Below are 21641 nucleotides of genomic sequence, written 5' to 3'. Positions count from 1 at the left end.
GCTTGGCAGCTCCGCATTGAGACTAACGTTAGAGTCTCTTTTTCAAGTGTGAACTGGGCAAGAGAAGAGCAGGGTTTAAAGCAAAAAAAAATCCTGTGCCTGAACTTTTTTTGAATGTGGTTGAGTGCGAGGGGGTGTGTGGTCCGGTGGTGCACACATTTACAGGGTCAAAAAAAAAAAAAAAAACATTTAGAAATGAATGATGGCAGATTATGGTGGGACTTTTGAAACTGCAATCCCAAGAAGGTCAGCAATAGTACTCAACCTCACTACAATATGGTACTAACACATGTAGCATTTACGATTTCTCTTGATATCAAGTTTTGCTGCTAAGCTTTGTCCTTGGAAGATTTCAAGATGACCTACAATCATAAGGTGACATGTTATAAGGGTATGTGAAATTCAGTCAGTGGAAGAAGATTTGATTTGCAACCATTTCATTGAGGATCTATGAAAAAGGACAGTGATCCACTTTTTAAACCGTTGAAGTGCAACAGTGTAGATAATACACGTAGATAATACAGATTTATATTGCAACAGTTCCATAATTACTTTGTTCAAAAGAAATAATCGTAAATTAAAATGTACATATTTTATTCTAGCAGTAAGTGCTGAGGCATTGGCTATATTCATGTTCCTGCCTGGCAAGTGTTACGTTTTGAATGCATTGTCATCTTCATCCAAAAAACGAACGAGGACATTGTCTATGTTGTTGTTGGTGAATTTGTCGACATTTAAGAAAAACATGCCGTTTTTTCGCTTTTCCGAAATACGTCTTTTGGACTCTGGTGTTATGCCATGTGTTAAAATAGCTGGCATGCTGATTGGATATTGACAGTTTATTCAAAGCAATTTTGACTTCAGCGATTTTTTGGCATATATTCAACAGGGGTTGGGCGAGCCTGGAAGACAGATTGTGTTCTGCGATGAACGTACACAAGCGTATTTCAGGCACATTAACGGTCAGTTATTGATGCTGGTACATCAGATGTGGTTGTAAAAGCGTTGTGTGTTGGATAGCGCGAACTGCTCTATGAGCGGGTGATGAAGTGGAAGCACTGGAAGCACTTTTCCCCCGCTAGTTGCATACAGAAGCTTTCTTGAGCTCAAGAGAGCACCTGCTTCTCTTAACTTCTTACACCGGCTACCAAAAGGCTTACCGTCCTTCCCCATCTCTTCTATCCATGCCCAGCGCCATGTATTTTTCAATCCTTTATCAACTAGGAGGGCATCATCCCAAGGATTCTTGAATTTACTCTGCTTCGGTGTGACAGTATCTCTACGTTTGTCTCTACGTAGCATAAGGCAGAGCTATATAGAAAAGCCGGTGCTGAAAGCACATTTTCACAAGACCCGCCCCAATCTACTTCTGATTGGCTAATAATGTTATTTTGAGCGCCTGAAAGTTGTGCTCCTTTCATATCATTGGCAGACGAACTCATAAACTCGAAAGTAATGGTGATGATATCGAGACGTGTGTTAAAAAAAATATATATATATATATATATATATATAATTATATTAGACTTTTTTTCCGCAGCCAAACGCCACACGCCGGAAATCCGGCACGGTGCCGGAATGCTTTAATCCCTGGAAGAGGCAAATAAATGTTACACAGCTCTGCAACAAATACAGGACAATGATAGACTTACAGCAGCCTTAAAATAGCACATATTAACTAGTAAACTCTAAGAGAAACAGCAAATCAACAGTGAACACGATTCAGTTACTAGTAGGCTACTTCTTCTAGAAAGCGGGGAAAAGTCGAGTGGGTTTCAAGACCCGCCTTACGTTGCTTCTGATTGGTTTATATTGCGTGGTGCCTTCCTTGGTTGGTTAGATTTAGGCACAAAGGACTGACGGATTGGTTATGTCGGTCAGTCAATCAGTGTTACTCAAAGCCGCAAGGACCAAAGTTTAATATAATGGAGAAAAAAAATTGAGAGTATTGAAAGGGGAAATAAGCGTGAGAAATGTCAAGTGTGGCGTGTGGTGTGAGAATGGGTCAAATTGCGTGACTGTCACACTCAAAGCGTGAAGTTCATCGTCAGTGTACTCGGGTTCATAAAGATATCCCCTTGGCTCTGAGTGGAAGTCGATGTTTTCCTCGTCGCTCTCGTAATCAGACATCTTCCCGAGTAGTAAACAATCGCGAATCAAACAGGTAGGCCCTAGCTGTCAGGTTGCGGTATCGCACGTACTGATATGAACAGAGAGAAAATAGGGCCAAGTGATAACGAGATGTGACTTTTTCCACTACCATGTTTTTGGGATGCAAATATATCACTCTTTTGAACACATAATGTTTTGGGAAGAGAAACGTTTTATTTTCCTGGGTCTAGCAAACCTGCCGGACTACTTTCGGCTTGACCAAAGCTGGACGAGAACTCTGCTCACAGGACGCTGCCAGGGGTAAGCCAGTGTGATTGGCATCCCCATCACCAGTGTCATGCATACAGATTCATGTCAAAAATCCCGAACTATCCCTTTAAACAAACCAGAATAGGTTTTACATTTTTGATTGTTCAAAGAAAACACATTTTGTTTTGATGAAAGCTTTGCACACGCTTGGCATTCTTTCAATCAGATTCATGAGGTCACCTGGGTTTGGGTTTGAACCAAACTCTTTTCCTCTGATTCTCCGAAAGCTCCCAAATCTAACGCACCCATTCCTGCGCATTTCAGCCTGTCAAAGTTTCCCACCATTTTTTTGAAACATTAAAAGTGAAAGTAAAACAGTCTCCTCCGAGGACATTCATCTCCGAAACTCATACTCAATAAAGAGTTAAAGTACTCCTTCTAAAGTGAAAGTAAAAAAAAAAAACTCCAGGGACATTCATCCGTTCCTGAAATGTGGTGTTCATCATCTTACAGAATATAAAGCCCTTCAGGGATTTTAGATTGGGTTCCTCATAGTTTGGCTCATCTTCAAAATGTATTTAAATCTGTGCGTAACATTTCAAACCATCAATCTTTGACCGGATCCTGATCTATCGATCCGATTCTTTTTCATATTAGTTGGGGTGGGAATCTCTTGGCCCCTCACGATTCGATTTGATTCCGATGTCAACGATTCGATTCTAAACCGATTATCGATTCTAAACCGATTAACGATTATCAATACTAAACCGATATAACTATTATCAATGCATTTCGACTTTTAAAACATTCGAGTTTGCTACTCAGAGTCTAAAATCACTTCCTACTTTGTGTTTGATAATTAAAGAAAATCAACAGATGAATTACCTTCTCTATTTTTTTTATTAGAGAACAAGCTTTTCCTTGTCCAGTTTTGACTTTCTATGAACAATGCAATAATCGATGTCAACTTAAAATGGATATGTAAAAAAAAAAAATTCGATTATGAACTTTTCTGAATCGAGACAGAATCGTTTTAGAGAGAATCGAAAAAAATCGAATAATCGATCTTTTCCCCCACCCCTACAAATTAGTCACTGTTGATTATTATTACGATATGAAGTAGTTATGTTATTACTCAAAGAGCTGCCTTATCCTTAAAAGGTCCCCTTAAGCAAATTCAAACTTATAACCAAATAACAAGCTGCTTACTGAAATCTAATTTCAATAAATAAATGAACCATAAAGAAACATGAAACATAAACAACTTCAATCGTAACCTCTTGTACGTATTCCAGGACGCCATAATATACCAACAGTAAACTCACACACACTTCGTATTCCAGGACGCCATAATATACTGACAGTAAACTCACACACACTTCGTATTCCAGGACGCCATAATATACTGACAGTAAACTCACACACACTTCGTATTCCAGGGTACTATTCGGCGACGCTCGCTAAGCGGTTTAGCGAGCTAAATTTCTTGCGAGTGGTAGCCTTCATTTTTGTAATGTCGGCGATGCGGAGAACAAAGCACTCATAATTATATGACAGTGGTAGCCTATTAGTACCTACAGTTGAGACATTGGTACAGTTGATAAACCCGAAATAACTTTCATGTGCAGCCTGAGACGTGCATTTTAGTTTGCACATGAATACTAACGTTTTCTTTGATCCCAGGACATTTGAGCACATGACCCAAATAGATATTGGCTGAAGTTGTTTTACCTACTTTAACTTACATCATTGCAAACGTTTAGTTTTGCAAACGTGTCTAGTGTTTGTGCGGTAGTGAATGGTGGAGGTGGATGGTAAGGTGGGTGCATGAGAGAAATAGACACAATTTCTTTTCATTGCTTAAATGTATTGAATTTCTTATTAATACATTCACATTTAGTCATTTAGCAGACGGTTTTATTCAAAGCGTTTTAAAACTACAATTCCTACGAGGGTGAGGGGAGTCGAACCGTTGATTTACAGCATGCAAGCCATACTCTCAACCCGCTGCACCATAGTATCTTTCTGGTAAAGGAAAAGATGTCACGTATTATACATTCTATAGACAGTTTCTTATATTGCTGTGGTAGCCGCGGGAGTGTTGAATTTTGACATGATTATGGTCTTGAATTCTTCATAACGCGTTCATGATCATATCCTGCCTTATCGGAGAAAAAAAATTGTCTTTTTCTTTGAGTTTAGGCCATTGTACCTTTCAAAAAAATCATGGTTTTGGGGATCGACCTTTCTTGCCTTTTGAAGCAAGACGTGCACGCGCAATTTAGCTGACGAGATAAATTAACTTGAGGTTAAAATAAATTAGCGCCCGTCGCCAGACCAGCTTGGCCTGTTCTCATTTAGCGAGCTAGTTAATCTCCAGTCACACACACACTTCATAGGTTGAGGTGTCCTTTATCTAAAGTTTAAATACGTTTTCAATGTTCTTATTATAATATTATTTAAAAATAAAACATATCTATTGTTTTCTATTGCCCAGCACTAGTTTCACATACCAAATTCTTTCAACCCTGACACAAACAAACAAACACACACACACACACTTACTTGTGATTTCTTCAGACTAGTGTGTGTGCTGCTGAAGGCTTGGCACAAGCTCTGGCAGAGAGTGTTCTGAAGGGTTGCAGCCTCTGAAATCTAAAACACACACACACGCAAACACACATACAGGCACACACATACAGATAGACATACACACACAGATTCGCCAACACCCGTATACACACCAACACACAAACAGTTGCACACATACAGATACACATACACACGTACACACACCAACACACATACATGCGCACACATACAGATACACACATATACACACCAACACACAGACAGGCACACATACAGATACACCACACCAAAACACACACACCAACACACAGAGAGAGAGAGAGAGACATAAGTAATAGCTATTGATTACAATTTTCCATAAAATCTTTCAATCAAGAATAAATTCACAATACGGGTCAATAATGTTCGATCATTCAATTTAAAAAATGCAAGTTGTAATTAAGTAAGGGATAATGTATTGTCCGGAGGTCATTCTCCAAAAAGAATTCCCGACGGGGCGAACAACACCCCGACGCGCAGCGGTATGTTAGCAGGAATTAATGTGACCTATGACGTAGGGATGGCCCATTCAAATCAACGGTACTTTTTGGAACATTCTGAAGAGCCGTATAATAATAAATAATATAAAAACACAATAGCTGAATCCGACCCTTTTTCTTCCTTGCCCCTGTGGCTATTGTGCTTACTCTATGTGGGTTCAGGCTCTCGGCTCTGTAAAGTGCCTAGAGACAATTTTATTGTTTTGGCACTAAATAAATAAAATTGAATTGACATGTGGGTGGGTGTGTGTATGTACCCTCTGTATGCTTTGTCTCTTTGTGTGTGTGTGTGTGTTCACTAGGGGTGGGAATCTCTTGGCACCTCACGATTCGATATGAAATCGATTCAGAGGTCAACGATTCGATTTTAAATCGAAAAAGCTGTTCCTTGTCACAATTTTGACTTTCTATGAACAATCCAATAATCGATGCAGCTTGCATTTCAACATTTTTTTTTTTTTTTTTTTAAATTACAAAATCGATTATGAACTTTTCTGAATCGAGAGAGAATCGTTTAAGGGAGAATCGAGAAAAATCGAATAATCGATTTTTTCCCCCCACCCCTAGTGTTCACCATCTGTAGTGTCTGTATGCTTTGTGTGTGTGTGTGTGTGTGTGTGTGTGTGTGTGTGTGTGTGTGTGTGTGTGTTCACCGTGTGTAGCGTCTGTATGCTTTTTGTGTGTGTGTGTGTGTGTTAACCGTCTGTATGCTTTATATGTGTGCGTGTGTGTGTGTGTGTGTGTGTGTGTACCTTCTGTAGCGTCTGTATGTTTCGTTGATGCTGCTTCAGGAAGGCCAGACAGGCCTGCAGTGTAGACCCCTCCATTCCTTCTTTGGGACCCGTCTCAGTTGCCCAGACAACCAGCTGACACGCCTCCATCAGTGGCTGGTTGTGGGTTTCCATGGTGACCTGTAGGTTGCTTAGCAGCTGTGTACATGCCGAGTAGGTGTGGCATCCGTCTGAGTCTGAGGACCGCAAAAGGCGGTGCAGCTGAACTGACCAACCACAGAGCTGCAAGGATGGGCGTAGCCCCTCCTCCCGAGCCTGGACACACCTCTGGGCTTCAGCCACTTGCTGATTGGCCAGATCCCAGTGCTTCGCCCCGCACAGCATTTTACACACCTTGATGGTCATCACACACATCAGAGTGAGGTCACACACACACACACCCTCGTCCCCACCCCACAGAGGCCCAAGCACACACTCCTGCAGCAGCTGAGTCATGGCAGTGGCGTGTGTGTGTGAGAGGCCTCCACAGGCGCGTCGGTACTGGCTCAGAGCCTCCTCCACATACACACAAGCTTTGGAGGGGCCGGCGGTCACAGACACACTCTCCTGCAGCAGCCGGAAGCGCAGCGCCTCCAGTCTCAAGCGGAGTGTGTGTGACGGGTCAGGTGTTTGTGACGGGTCAGGTGTGTCCTTCACACTCCCCGCAGCGTTCCACAGCAGCGCAAAACAGTTCTGCACCAGCGCCTGGCACTCCTCCACCTGAGAAACACACACACACACACACACACACACACACACACACACACACACACACACACACACACACACACACACACACACACACACACACACACACACACACACACACACACACACACACACACACACACACACACACTAGGGCTGTCAATAGATTAAAAAAAATAACTAATTAATCTCACATTTTAAAATTCAGTAATCTAGATTAATCGCAATTAAAAGTTTGTTTTTCTTCTACAGTTCTCCGCTGTAGGCCTATGTCCCGCCTCTGTTTTTTTTACTTCCTATGCAAAAGATCTCAATTTCCATACATTGTCAATAAAATGAGCAGTGACAGCCAGGTTATTGTCATTGCTGACTGACGTCCAGTGGTCACCAGTAAGGGTGACACTGGCAGCTTGCTCGAGGAGTGTGTGCGTGCGAGTGTGCGAGTGTGTGTGAGTGTGTGTGCGTGCGTAAGTATGAGTGTGTGAGTCTTACCTGTGGTGCTGCAGTCTTCAGACGGTGGAACAGTGCCAGTGTCAACTCTCTGCAGTCTTGCTTCCCCATCTTCGTCAGCTTCTGCTCGGAAACAAGCAGAATCCATCAGCGTGTGTTTCCGTGTGTGTGTGTGTGTGTGTGAGTGTGTGAATGTGTTTGTTTGTATGTCTGCTGACATGTATGTGTGTCTGAATGGCAGCCAGAGCTCTAGTACCCCCGATTCTCCCAAACAGCCAGAGCTCTACCCACCCCCATGTCCCCTAACTGCCATACAGGAAAGGACAGGGCCCAGTCCACCCACCCACACGCCCACCCCCACCCCCACCCCCACACCCACACACACACACACACAGTGTGTGGATGCTGCTGCGAGTCCTTGAGGCACACATGTTCATGAAGTAGTCCATGCAGTAGGTAAGAGTTCCGGCCTCACCTGTAGAATGTGGAACAGCATCTTCTCCAGGTAGAGAGGTGCACCTGTCCGCCCCTCTCCAACATGTTCGTATCCGCCCACTGCGAGGTGCACCAATCGCACCAGTCTCTGCACAAGCCCCGCCTCCAGTGATGCGTCCAGTTTCTGGTAGCAGGCATGGATGATGCGGTCACACACCGCTCGAGTGTTGGGACCGCCCCCACTACTCAGGAAGCCCTGCAAGGAAAGCCAAGGGACGTCACAAACACACACACACAGAAAACCCTCAAACACAAATAACCTCAAACACATATCCTCACACACAAACACACACCTCACACACAACCTCAAACACAACCTCCTCGCACATCACACATACCCTCACACACACACACACACACACACACACACACACACACACACACACACACACACACACACACACACACACACACACCATCCTCACACATCACACACACACCATCCTCACACACACACATACCATCCTCACTAACACCATCCTCGCACATCACACACACGGTTCGCAAAGCTTTAGGGAAGTTAGATTTAAGAATTTTGAATGAAATATATGAAATTTAAGACCAACTTGACAATAACTCAAATTGAAGTAAAAAACATCATCTTGATCTTCACAAGCGGACATGCAGACCCAGTGGTTGAGGACCTCCTCAAACATGAAACAAACGCATCCTCGTCAGCATCCGCAACCAGCTGATCTGAGATGGACGAGGCTAATCCAAAATTGATATGACACAGATATGGGCCGTCTTTTCGCCATGCAAAGCGCAAGGGCAATGTTGGAGTGTGTGTGTGTGTGTGTGTGTCACTGTGTGTGTGTGTGTGTTATGCTATTCTTACACATAACCACTCTATACAGTTGCACTTAAAATTATCACACATTATTTGCCTAGGCTAAGATTCTAGAATGTGAGCTCACCTACTTCAGGCTCTAAATACTCAGTTTTTGGCACTGAATCATTTTTTCCCTGTAGGCTGCTGTTTTTTGACTGACTTCATGACATACCAAACATAATTAGCTGTTTTTAGTTGGTTTGATTTTTATAGAATACAATAGAATAGAATATATTTATTTGTCATTGCACAAGTGCAACGGAATTGAGGTGGCAGCTCTCAGACTTTAGTCCAATTGAAAAAGTAAAAAAAAAATACAAATATATACAATTTAACTATACAGATTTACACTATAAAAATACTCAGCTTAAGTAAAACAAGTAAAAAAAAACACAAAAGAGAGACAAATACAGGTCAGTTTTTTGCATTGTTTAGTGCAATGATAGCTCTTGGATAGAAGCTGTTTCTCAGCCTGTCTGTTTTTGCTTTGATGGTCCAAATGCGCCTCCCTGAGGGCAACAGTGTTTATCTCCATTCCTGCAATGTGTCCTGGGTTAGCGTTAGCCACTGGCCGCTTCAACATCCCAAACAGGACAGACACACATGATTAACAGCTGCCAGGGGTTTTGCGTCAAATGCTGCTTTTCCAACATCCTTTTGGTGATCGTAGCCAAGCAATACAATATAACCTCATGTGTTCAATGCAGGTATTTTGCAGCATGGCTTATCTAGATTCTGCTTTGCACAGGCTTTCTACACTGTACATAACCGTATTGTATTGTCTGTTTGTATTTTATCGTATTGTATGTACATTGACTGTAATTATTATAAATATGAGAGCCCCAAGATACCAGAATTTCCCCACAGGATTAATAAAGTATCTCTATACATATTTTAAGCATTTTAAGACTTTTTAAAAATTGATTTAAGAAGTTTTAATACAAATGAAGGCCTTATTTTTAGATTGATGAATTCAATGCCTTTGAAGACTTTTTAACGACCTGCTAGAACTCTGTACACTCACTTTTTACACACTCCTTCACACAAGCGCACACACACTCACACGTGCGTAAAACCATAAATGTGCGCACACACACACATACCCTCACACAAACACACGCACACACTTGCACTCACACACACTCACAAAAGGTGAAGGGACAAACACTACTGTTCAAAAGTTGGGAATCACCCAGCAAATGACATGTATCCAGGATCCATAGGCGGAAAATAAATAGAAAATAAAGTTGACATTGACAGTTAGAAATAATAATTAGTACTTGAAACTTTGCCTTTGTCAAAGAGTCCTCCATTTAAGCATTTACAAAACTTGGCAGCATTACAAATCGCCTGCTGCTTCCCCTAATAGCCCATGGACTTGCAAAGAATGGAGCAGTTGTTTGGGTTAGTGTCCTATAGAATGATTACTTTTAAAAGATTCCCTTTACTTCTGTGTATGGGTTGGGTGTTTCAGGTGTGTGTGTGTGTGTGTGTGTGTGTGTGTGTGTGTGTGTGTGTTTCGTGTGTGTATGTGTGTGTTTCGTGTGTGTGTGTGTGTGTGTGTGTACGTTCAGTCACCTCCAGCTCATCGTGCAAGGCCTCGGCGTCCGGTGAGGTGGAAATCCGCCGGACAAATTCTTCTGTCTTCACACACCTCATCGGCTCTGCTCCCCAGCACTACACACACACACAGCTCATCAACACAGCTCTCCAGCACTACACAAACACACACACAAAATACTCCACCACTACACACACCTCATCAACTCATATCTCAAGCAGGACTGATGAAGAAGCAATAAGGAGCTCTGTTCCAAAACTAAAACGCTAACTACCTAAAAGACATGCAAACACCAGCAACAACCCAGTTCACACTGATAGAAGTCTGCCAACAAACTGATGTCTTTTGGCAGTATAGTTGGTAATGTCGTAATGTGAACGCCATTTTTGCAAGGTGTTCCAGCCAGGAAAGACAGAACTACATACAGTGCATATCCTGAATGGCTAATGGGAAAGACCTTCACATGACCATATGCCTTCACAATGAATTTGAGGATGGTATCAAATTGTTGCATGATGTTACCTTAACAGATACCACAACACAAATATCCAGCAGATTGTACAAGGTTAACGTTCGCTAACGAAGTTGTACCGTTAGGTACGCCAAATTGTTAAAGGTTAACAGTTACCGTTACATGTCTAACCTGAGTTTAGCCAGATGATATATGCTTAACTCCTTAATCATATATCGCTATTTAGGTACACCCGTCGGTCTCAAAGAGTGTCGTGTGTGTGATATAACATTAAAGTTAAAGTTGCTTAACGTTAGTTCTTTGGTTGGTAATCTAAAATCATAGCTAGCATTTCGTAACCTAGCACACAGTCTATAAACGTTAACCAGCTAGACAGTACCTGAACACTAGCCTGAACTACACGTACCTGTTCCGTGTAGAAAACTTCAATTTGTGGCTATATGTAGTCGTTAAACTCTGTGACTAGCACTAGTCTTCGAAGTGCGCTAAATTTCCGTAGATAAGGGTTCGTCGCCAGGTAGACCGAACACTCAACAACATCAGGGAAAACTTGTCAAAAACACCGCAGAAATGGCGCTCGTTATTCAAAACCAATGCAGAGCTAGTCGGGAAAGAACGTCTCAGCTGTCATACCGGGGATTCTGGGTAGCGTAGTTTTAAGCAAAAGGGGCGTGGATTCTACAAATCTGATTCAAGGAGGCCTATTGCCTAGTCGACTATGTCCTCTTCACAGGTATTTGTCGATTTACGCCACAGAAAAAACATCTTTCAAAATTAAATTCAAGATATCTCCCTGGCATTTGATTAGGGCCAGAGTTATTTGAATCCCCACAGACATACATACAGGCATTACAAAGGACGGAAGCGCTGAGCAACAGCGAAGGGATCAAGATCGGAATGCAATCTCAGGATCAAAAAGGCGTAGGGATCAGATCTAAATCATGCTATGAGAATATTGATTAGCCATTGATTTTTTTTTTTTGCGTTTTTATGGTAGGATACCTCCTGTGTACTGCAAAATACACAAACTGGATTAACTCTTCGGGGAAAAGTGGTAATGGACCGGCTTTTTCTGTACATACAGTAGTGTTACATTTAACAACATCAAGACGTGGGGTATAGAAATAAGGTGAAATCTGACAGCGCCGTCAAAGTGAGTTAAACGTTCTTACAAATACACGTATTGCAGATTATACTACTGTTAGGAATAACACAACTTTATGTAGCAATATCGCCCTCGTGCGGTCATATGCTGATAGAACTGATACACGCCATTCACATGCATTCTTAACATCCTAACGGAAAACATGTTCTGTTCTTGTCTCTTATAGTAAAATAAAAAATAGATTAAATGTAAAGTGTTAGGGAATCGATTTGCAGCTTTTATCAATGTAAAATCAGTTTTTTTATTCACCTTTGGATAAGATTAAGGGTTTAGTTACTGTGAAGAAATAAACACATGTAAATACAAAATGTCTCTCCTATATCTGATACAGTATTTAAAATCTTTCTTTTACACCTGATATTTAAAATCTTTCTCTAATAACTTATATTTCTCGCTTCTTGTCCCTCCTCTCCTCTCTTCTCTCTCCAACCTCTCACCTCCTATCCTCTCACCTCCTCTCTCTCTCTCCAACTTTAAACCCCTCCACAGGTGTAAGGGATGGAGGGAAAGCTGCAGGTGCTGGGTATGAAGTGCAGGCTGGCCTCAGAGGGTGTGAGTAAGGGCACAGGACAGCAGAGAGTGCATGAGGGTGTGTGTAAGGGCACAGGACAGCAGAGAGTGCGTGAGGGTGTGTGTAAGGGGACAGGACAGCAGAGTGTGGGTGCGCTGCCGTTCCGGTGTCCCCGCTGTGGGGAGAGCACTCGCTTCCGTAGCCTAGCTTCTCTCAGGGCTCACCTGCAGGTCAACCACACCTTTCCCCCCCCACCTACCTACAGAGCCCCGCCCCTCACCACACACCCCAGCCCGCGGGACAGTAGCCCCACCCCCTCAGAGCTAAACCCAGCCCCCTCCTCCTCCAGCACAGCAGCCGAGGCCAATCCCCCCCCACCGGCTGACACGCGTGGAGGCATGTCTGTGGAGGCGGAGCTGCAAGTGCGCCTGTGGGTGGCGCTGATGAGGGCAGAGCACGGTGTGCAGCTGCAGTCTGCGCATGCTCAGTGGCGCCACCTGGTGGACGAGCAACAAAGCCTCAGCAGGCAAATTCACACTGCTGCCGGTGTGATTGCATCGCTACGACAACAGCTGAGCACCTCACAGCAACAGCTGGAACAGCGAGAGAGGTGACCCTCTACACACACACACACACACACACACAAACATACACACACAGACACAAACACACTTACAAACTCACACACACACACACACACACACACACACACACACACACACACACACACACACACCACACACACACACTTGGCAGCTTTGATGGGAAAATTCAAGGAAACTCATTAAACTTTGTTACGCCAGATCCGTCAAACTTCTCATCTATATTGATGAGCTTTCCCTGGCCACCCTGCACAATTGAATTCAGTTTTTCTGACTTATAAAGCACCATTATCAACAGACATGGTCTCAAATTGCTTTACTGAGCCACAGGAATGATCCACAACACGGAGTAGAACCCCTTACTGGATTAATTTGTTCTATCTACAGAATTCACAATATGATGTGTTTAGACTGCTATATTACCACTGCTAATTTCTTTCTCAAAATGTATGTTATGTCTCCTCTCTGAATGTGTGTGTGTGTGTGTGTGTGTGTGTGTGTGTGTGTGTGTGTGTGTGTGTGTGTGTGTGTGTGTGCGTGCGTGCGTGCGAGCGTGCGTGCGTGCGTGTGTGTGTCCTTCAGTGAGGTGTCGGGTATGCAGAGCTGGCTGGTGTTAGCCTCTGAGCATGAGCAGCACAGTAAGGAGCGGCTGAGAAGCTTCATGGAGACTCTACTGCAGCGCCTCAGTCTTGCAGAGAGGGACTTGGAGCCACAACACACACACACACACGCATCACACACTCAAACACACACACACACAGAACACTTAGTGCCACATCCTGGCAGAGAGGGACACAAAGCCACAACAAGAAAACATCTGACAACAACTACCCCACACACTAGTGACACATTGATATCATTTCATTGAATAAGGGAAAAGGACAGAAGGAGAGAAAGAATGTTTTTTTATGGTCTAATCCTCCATGACTGACATGTTTTTTTTTATTGTTGATGTATATCATAAATTATTTTTAAAACCTTACTTATATTTTTATATGCATTTATATGAGAGAAAAGTACATCCCAAGGTTCCTGGTTTGAGTCCCACCATTACCAGAAATTGAGGTGTTCATTATTTACTGCAAAGTTATTTTTTTTAAATTGGAAATCATATAATTTGTTTGTCTAACCCGAAATACAGGATCACTAATACACATTGTCATCTAGAGATGTAGTAGCATGTTGCACCCTAAGGAGGGCGCACTATGCACAACCATAGAGTAACATGCATAGCTAGCTACCATCTAGTTTTTGCTTTGAGATCTCCACTGGGAAACGTGTCCTTGGCTCGACTTACAACTTTTGATACAAAACGCCACAGAATAATACTATTCTTTTTATTTTTCCATTTATCGTTAAGTTAATATTTTTTTTATTAGAATCCCAGCTGTGAGCGTGAGAGAAGAGAGTTCTGTTGTTGAGTGTGAAGTGTTTGATTCTCGGTGAGTGAACCATGTTTCTTTGCTAGTCTGTTCTGTTGCTAGCCACCATGAGGAGAGAATAACGTGACACCATACTTGCTGTTCAAGTTAAGAAACTTGTCTTAAAACTAATTGGAGCTAGGATAATGCTGTCTAATGTTTGCAATCTACTTTGGTACAGGCTATCATACCTATGAGAATGTTTAATGTTTCCAACACACTTTGGTACATATTGTGTCATTGTATTAATATGTATTATAGTCGATAGCTAGTTAGCGCCATGCCAATTGTTAGCAGAACAGCAAAGAACAGTGTAGCATTAGTGATGCGTGGCACTTGTTTTTTTGTGCTATTTAACTCATTCGGTTTTGAGGGTAAGCGCATTTTAATGGTTGTAATACAGCTATATTGTGTTTGAACTAGATTTTCTATAAATAGGTATTTTGAACTAATAATGACATTTCAATACATGTGCATATCAATGTGGAGCATATCAAAAGGATGTATAAAAGGGATATGTTACGAGGCAAGAAGAGTTAAGTAATTCATTTGTTAATGCTAAAATGCTCACTGTTGGTGCAAAATGTGGTAATTAATCTAAGTATATCCTTAGTTATTGGTTATAGTGTATAAGATGGTTTAAATTCAGAGTGAATGTGTCATGTTAGAGACATTAAGAGTAGCATACGTATTAGTCTGCACTATTTGTGTAGAGTGGTTTTTTGAACTACTAGAAAGTCTGGAAGATTCTGCTCAGGCTGTTGGGACTTGATGGCCGTAAAAGTGGTGTGGCCTACCTAGTGGTGTAGGATCTGTTTACAGAAGACGAGCTTAAATGCGTCATCCAGACACCAGATCAGAATCTATACACACTTTTTCCTCTACCCGGGTAGAAATAATCATAGTGATGGTGTACACACACAGAACTGAACTCTTTGGCCCATACATACACACGCACACATCGAGAGTTGCAAATCAAAAGAGATCTTCTGTGTCCCTATTTTATTACTATTCTAAAGAGCTCCACTTTGTTTTATTTCGTATTTCTTTCATACAAGTTTCAGCACGGTGTGTATTACATTGCTGTTGTAAAGCAATAAAGTGCCATCTGTTTAACTCAACATTAACTCCTTTTGTGAGTTAGTCAAGGCATACCACAGAGGTAAAGGTTAGTGTCTCTACTAGTACCCCTGGTTAGAGCTACAGAACTGCTCTCCTTTATTGAGTCACCTCTGGCCAGAGCCTTGTGAAGCTCACGGTAGCGTGGCCGAGCGGTCTAAGGCGCTGGATTAAGGCTCCAGTCTCCCCGGAGGCGTGGGTTCAAATCCCACCGCTGCCATTATTGCCGTAAAATACAGCTGACTTGGACCCCAAAATGTATGTAAATGACCATGAATGTTGTGCTCTGTAAATTCGTAAGTAAAAAGTCTTTATTTGTGAAAGTATCCTGACAGTATACAGTTTTTTCACATGTGCATTCAACGGCGAGATCTTCACAGGGGAAAGGCGGCCCAAGGCTTTCTCTTAAGGGCAGGCCACACTAAGCCGATTTTCATACTTTTGCGGAAAATAACTTGACAAACTGGCCTCCCGGCCAGATAAATCTGCCATTTGGAGCGTTGCTTTCCGTCAAGGTTAGAATCCCCTCTCCAGAGTGGGAAGGTTGCAATCTTCCCTGCTATCAGGGCCTGTCTGGCCGCAAATCGGGTTTGAATCCGCGAATCTGATGACGTAATTATCCCACGTGAACGCTGGAAGCTGTCAAGTAGTCACGTACATCTTCCCAATCGCAATAAAAACAAAAAAATGTAAGTCTTCTGTTCTGTTTATGGCTGGCAAACAACGATCTAAGAAGGGCACGTTTTATTCACTGAGTTACCAAAGCAGTCTTCTTTATGGGGACTAATTTACACTGCACTGAATTACACAACTAATATTACCAGATACATATAATAGTGGACATTACACTAGGCAACATGGATCTCATTCATATCTCATCCAGTCGAAATCTTAGCAGGATTGAACACATCTTTATTACAGCGTATCAACATAAGAACAGCACATAGCTAAATCTCCGCTTAGCGTGCTAATCACTACTAATAGCACTAGAAGGTAGCCCAAAATGTGGTATTTAATACACACGATCTATCACAGTAGCAACTTCATGAAAACCCTTACTTTCATTAGGTATGCACATAATGATTCACATACAGGTCGAACAATGATGATTTAAGGATAGGAAATGTATAAGGCACAGTATGGTCAACTACTTGGCGACAAACTGAACTGTCTGCACCAACTTAACTAGTTGTAACTTGTCGTCTTCTTCTACGAGTCTCCTTCTCCATTTCCGGTAGCACCCTTCACAGCGCCACCAACAGGCCTTGCATATGTACTACAGCATATTCACCAGTTTCAATGGGTGTGTGTGGCCGTAGAACAGCGCAGCACAGCTTTGTCTGGCAGCGATTGACTAAACCCGAATACGTTCCGGAAAGAATGAAAATCGGCTTAGTGTGGCCTTCGCCTTAGATTTCTCGCTTGGCAACACTTTTCCTCGAAATGTTGTCCTCTATGGAGCCACTTCTGACCAGAGCCTCAGAGCTCTTCACGGTAGCGTGGCCGAGCGGTCTAAGGCGCTGGATTAAGGCTCCAGTCTCTCCGGAGGCGTGGGTTCAAATCCCACCGCTGCCATTATTGCCAGCAGGTTTGAGGTCATACAGCTGTCTTTGACCTCAAAATGTCTGTTAATGACAAAATGACAATGAATGTTGTGCTCCGTAAATTCGTAAGTAAAAACTGATAGTAAAAAGTCTTTATTTGTGAAAGTATCCTGACATTACACGTGCTTAAAGCATGGTACTGAATTCAGCAGACACTTCTATCCACAAAACATTAAAAAAAACAGACGAAAAGTACATATTTTTGTTGTAACCAAACTTTTATTTTCAATCAGCATGAAAGAGAGTCCCTCCATTCAACGGCGAGATCTTCACAGGGGAAAGGCGGCCTGAGGCTCCCTCTGAGATTTCAACATGCTGATGTCTTCTCACTTCGCAACACTTCTACTAGGAATGTTGTCCTCTATGCAGTTACGTCTGGCCGGAGCCAAAGAGTACTTCACGGTAGCGTGGCCGAGCGGTCTAAGGCGCTGGATTAAGGCTCCAGTCTCTCCGGAGGCGTGGGTTCAAATCCCACCGCTGCCATTATTGCCGTAAAATACAGCTGTCTTTGTCCTTAAAATGTGTTTAAATGACAACTAGACCAATCAGGTTGTGCTGTGTCTCATCACATTGTGCGGTAGCGTGGCCGAGCGGTCTAAGGCGCTGGATTAAGGCTCCAGTCTCTTCGGAGGCGTGGGTTCAAATCCCACCGCTGCCATTATGATGCAAATACAGCTGGCTTTAGTCTTAAAATGTATGTAAACAGGGTTCCCGCGGGGTCTTAAAAAGTCTTAAAAGCATTGAATTCATGAATTTGGAAATAATACCTTAAAAAGACTTGAAAAAGTCCCGAATTTTTATATCTGTGTCTTAAAAAAATTCTGCAGTATATTTCTCCGTAGGCTATCGCATTCTCCTCAAAAGTTTCATTTGTCAACCACTATTATTTTGATTAAATAACGTAGCCTAAATTAAGAATGGCGGAACCAATAGTTGAGAGCGCAACGCTTCCCCGTTTTGCAACCTTTTCTATGTCAATGGTCCCAACACGTCACTTTGCTACAGCAGTGCAAAACAGACACAGACCACAAGCCAAGCAGAAGCTCGAAAAATCAAAGGAAATCTCAGCAGAACACAAGAAAGTTTGACTTACGCCGTTATGTTATTTTCTACCTTTTTTACGTTAGCTAGCTGCCCATTTTATGCTGGGGTTATGGGGAAGTGCAAGATTAATGAAGCGTGGAAGGATAAGCAAGCATTTTGCCACTGGTTGAAACCAGTGGACAACAATGTATTTTGCTGCTTTTTGCACCGTATGCAAAAAAAAAAAATTATGAAGATTATTTACTTTTGACGTTGATGGATAAAGTTACCTTGCCGCATCTGCTCTTAGTTTACAAATGGCCTCCACCAACAGATTTGGGTACGTTTCAGTGATGTTCTTTTTTTATCAACTACTGCTTAATATGGAACCCCAATGAAAGAATATTAAACTAAAACTTTTTTGACTCGAGCGATATATTTTTCTAACACGAATACGAATGGTAAACGTAGAATCAAGGTACGTTTCTGTCAAAATTAGAGTGCGCTAAATGAAAGTTGGAACAGACCGCATTTGCTGTCATCCCCGTGGCAACAAACTGACAAGAGCACCGCTGCTGTCACTGTTCTTCTAGGCGTTGTCGAACAGTACTTTCCACGTGACGGTATTCCGTCTAATAGAGCTCCTTTCTTACTTCGCTCATTTGGCCTTACTGAGTCTTTTCATTTAGCTTTTTGAATATAGCATGCAAACTTTATAATCTAGAATTATGGCTGAACAAAAGAAGAAGACATTTCCTAGGAAACAGACTTTCTCCCAGAGTTATACCAAGGAATACACTTCTATTAGTTAAAGTCCTGTGTCTACCAGTTATGCCTTTTGCACTATATGTCGGTCCACATTTAGCATTGCCAATAGTGGACTCTATGATGCTAAGACACACATGTCTTCCATCAAACACAAAACAGCCAGCACCCAAGTCCAAGGGAATAAGAGTCTGCTGTCAATGGGTTTTGAGACCCAGTCCAGTGGCATGACCCTGACTGAGAAAGTCACCTGTTCAGCCATTATTTTATTTTATAAGGGTTGCATTTTGTATACAGAAACTTATAAAATATGAGATACTTCCACCACAATATGAAAAGGTTGCCAAAATACACTATGACACAGCTATATTCACGTGATTAAAAAAAGAGACCCTCTCAAAAGGTGATCTTACAGACTACAAATAAGTCTACGTTTGTAGGCTGAATGCCACTATATTGTTTCTTTTACAAGTACATATCATTTTTGCCCGTGGCACCCATTAACGCAGTACAGATTTCACTTAAGGAAAAATACTAATTTACTGGGGAAAATTAGGGATGCACGATATTGAATTTTAGCCGATATCCGATATGCCGATATTTACAAGCTCATTTTGGCCGATTTCCGATGCCGATACCGATATATACACCTCAGCTTTTTAATTATTGAAAAGTCTCACCTGTACTAGAATTAATCTGTTATTATGCTAGTGTATTGCTGTAAATACAGGACATTACAGACTTGATTTGTATAATTTTAGACATAGACATTCACTCATGAAACTGAAATGGTTTCAAATATGGCAGATTTATATTTGTATAAAAAATATATATTTATAGGGCCAATAGTTTTCCGCGAAAACGGAAAACGGACGGAATACGCGGAATGGACCATCTGAAACGGAATGGACCACTGAAAACGGAATTGCAACTTTTCAAACGGAAACATAATTTTGTGCATCAAAATCGCCCAAAACCCCCTGTATTTTACCCTGTAAGACTGAATGTCTTTCAAATAAACACAACAACGATCGCAACAATGAACAAACATTAATTAAAGAACAAAAGCGGTCAGAAAATGTCACGTCTGCGCTGAACTCTGCTCCGGCCACGCCCCCCTTTTCAAGGGTAGTCACGTTCATTTGCTCATCTTCCCAATCGCATTAAAAACTAAAAATGTTAAGTCTTCTGTTGTGTTGATGGCTGGCAAACAACAATCTAAGAAGGGCACGTATTATTCACTGAGTTACCAAGCAGTCTAATTTATGGGGACTAATTAGCACTGCACTGAATTACATTACCATGACTTATTGCTACACAATAACAATTACACAACTAATATTACCAGATACATATAATAGTGGACATTACACTAGGCAACATGGATGTCATTCATATCTCATCCAGTCGAAATCTTAACAGGATTGAACCCATCTTTATTACAGCGTATCAACATAAGAACAGAACATAGCTAAATCTCCGCTTAGCATCATGCTAATCACTACTAATAGCACGAGCAGGTAGCCCAAAATTTGGTATTTAATTACACGATCTATTACAGAAGCAACTTCATGAAAACCCTTACTTTCATTAAGTATGCACATAATGCCTCACATACAGGTCGAACAATGATGATTTAAGCATTGGAAATGTATAAGGCACAGTATGGTCAACTACTTAGCGACAAACTGAACTCGACAGTATCTTAACTGTGGGTGCTGCACGCACGCAAACAGCGTTGCTAGGCAACATCACTATCAACAGAGTTTTTCATACAGTTAACGTGCAGAAAGGCATTATACGGCTGTTTTTATTTTTTTGACGCGGAATCACGGAATTACCAAAAACGTGACACGGAATTTGCTTTTTTTTGACGCGGAAAACTATTGGCCCTATATTTATATTTTCACGTCACAATTTTCATACTTGAACAGTACCTCCTTGAACTTGAACAACTTCACTCTGGAGATGCAGCTTGGCTTAACTGACTTACAGTTTAATAACGTCCCTTTTAGGATTTCTAGACTAATCTATGTAACGTTATTGCCAAGTTAGCTGTATAAATTCCATATATGCAAAAGTAAGCCATGTACAGATAGCATGGGCTTATAATGTTATATCATTAACTTCTCTAGTGTCACGTAGCATGCAAGCTAACAAGCTAGTGTTGTCTAGCCAACTCCGTAACTTATTAACGGCAAAAAGCGCGACAGGTAATGTTGTAAAGCGTGGCACGCGGGTGGTCTGCATCTATGCATGCAACATACGTTATGGCCAAGCTGCATCTCCTCCTCCTTCTCCTGAAAGGTTTTCTGACAAATAGGCATTTTGTCATCATCCTCTGATACTGTGAAGTACTGCCACACAGCCGACGCTCATAAACATTTGCTTTGCGTGCGCATAATTTACACGTCAACTTATCGGCCAGGAATATCGGCAGAAATTTTTCATATCTGCAGATACCGATAATTAAGTTTTGAAGCCGATATCTGCCGATACCGATGTCGTGCCGATATTATCGTGCATCCCTAGGGAAAATACTAATTTTGGAACCATTGAGTACAGATGGCAACAATGTTGGCAATACTGGTGGATCTGCGCACATCTTTTGGATCCACACCAACTATGAAAGCAGAGGTGTTGTGGACCCT

The 21641-nt window shown here is 41.9% G+C and overlaps 1 protein-coding gene across 1 annotated transcript in view; it reads right to left on the bottom strand.

Annotated features, from left to right (window-relative positions):
* Window positions 1-10406, bottom strand: part of espl1 (extra spindle pole bodies like 1, separase) — a gene marked incomplete at its 5' end in the record, with an annotated part of 43867 nt that extends 33461 nt beyond the window's left edge. Inside the window, 4 exons of the mRNA XM_080835417.1 lie at window positions 6245-6982; window positions 7463-7543; window positions 7896-8111; window positions 10326-10406. Coding sequence (XP_080691543.1) covers window positions 6245-6982; window positions 7463-7543; window positions 7896-8111; window positions 10326-10406 — 1116 coding nt within the window. The remainder of the gene's footprint in view (window positions 1-6244; window positions 6983-7462; window positions 7544-7895; window positions 8112-10325) is intronic.
* Between the last annotated feature and the right edge of the window lie 11235 nt (window positions 10407-21641).

Source organism: Sprattus sprattus (genome assembly GCF_963457725.1).
Source record: "Sprattus sprattus genome assembly, chromosome: 3".
In the NCBI taxonomy this organism is placed as follows: Eukaryota; Metazoa; Chordata; class Actinopteri; order Clupeiformes; family Clupeidae; genus Sprattus; species Sprattus sprattus.
Note: the sequence above shows the minus strand (reverse complement) of the source record. Positions and strands in the feature narration are given on the sequence as shown.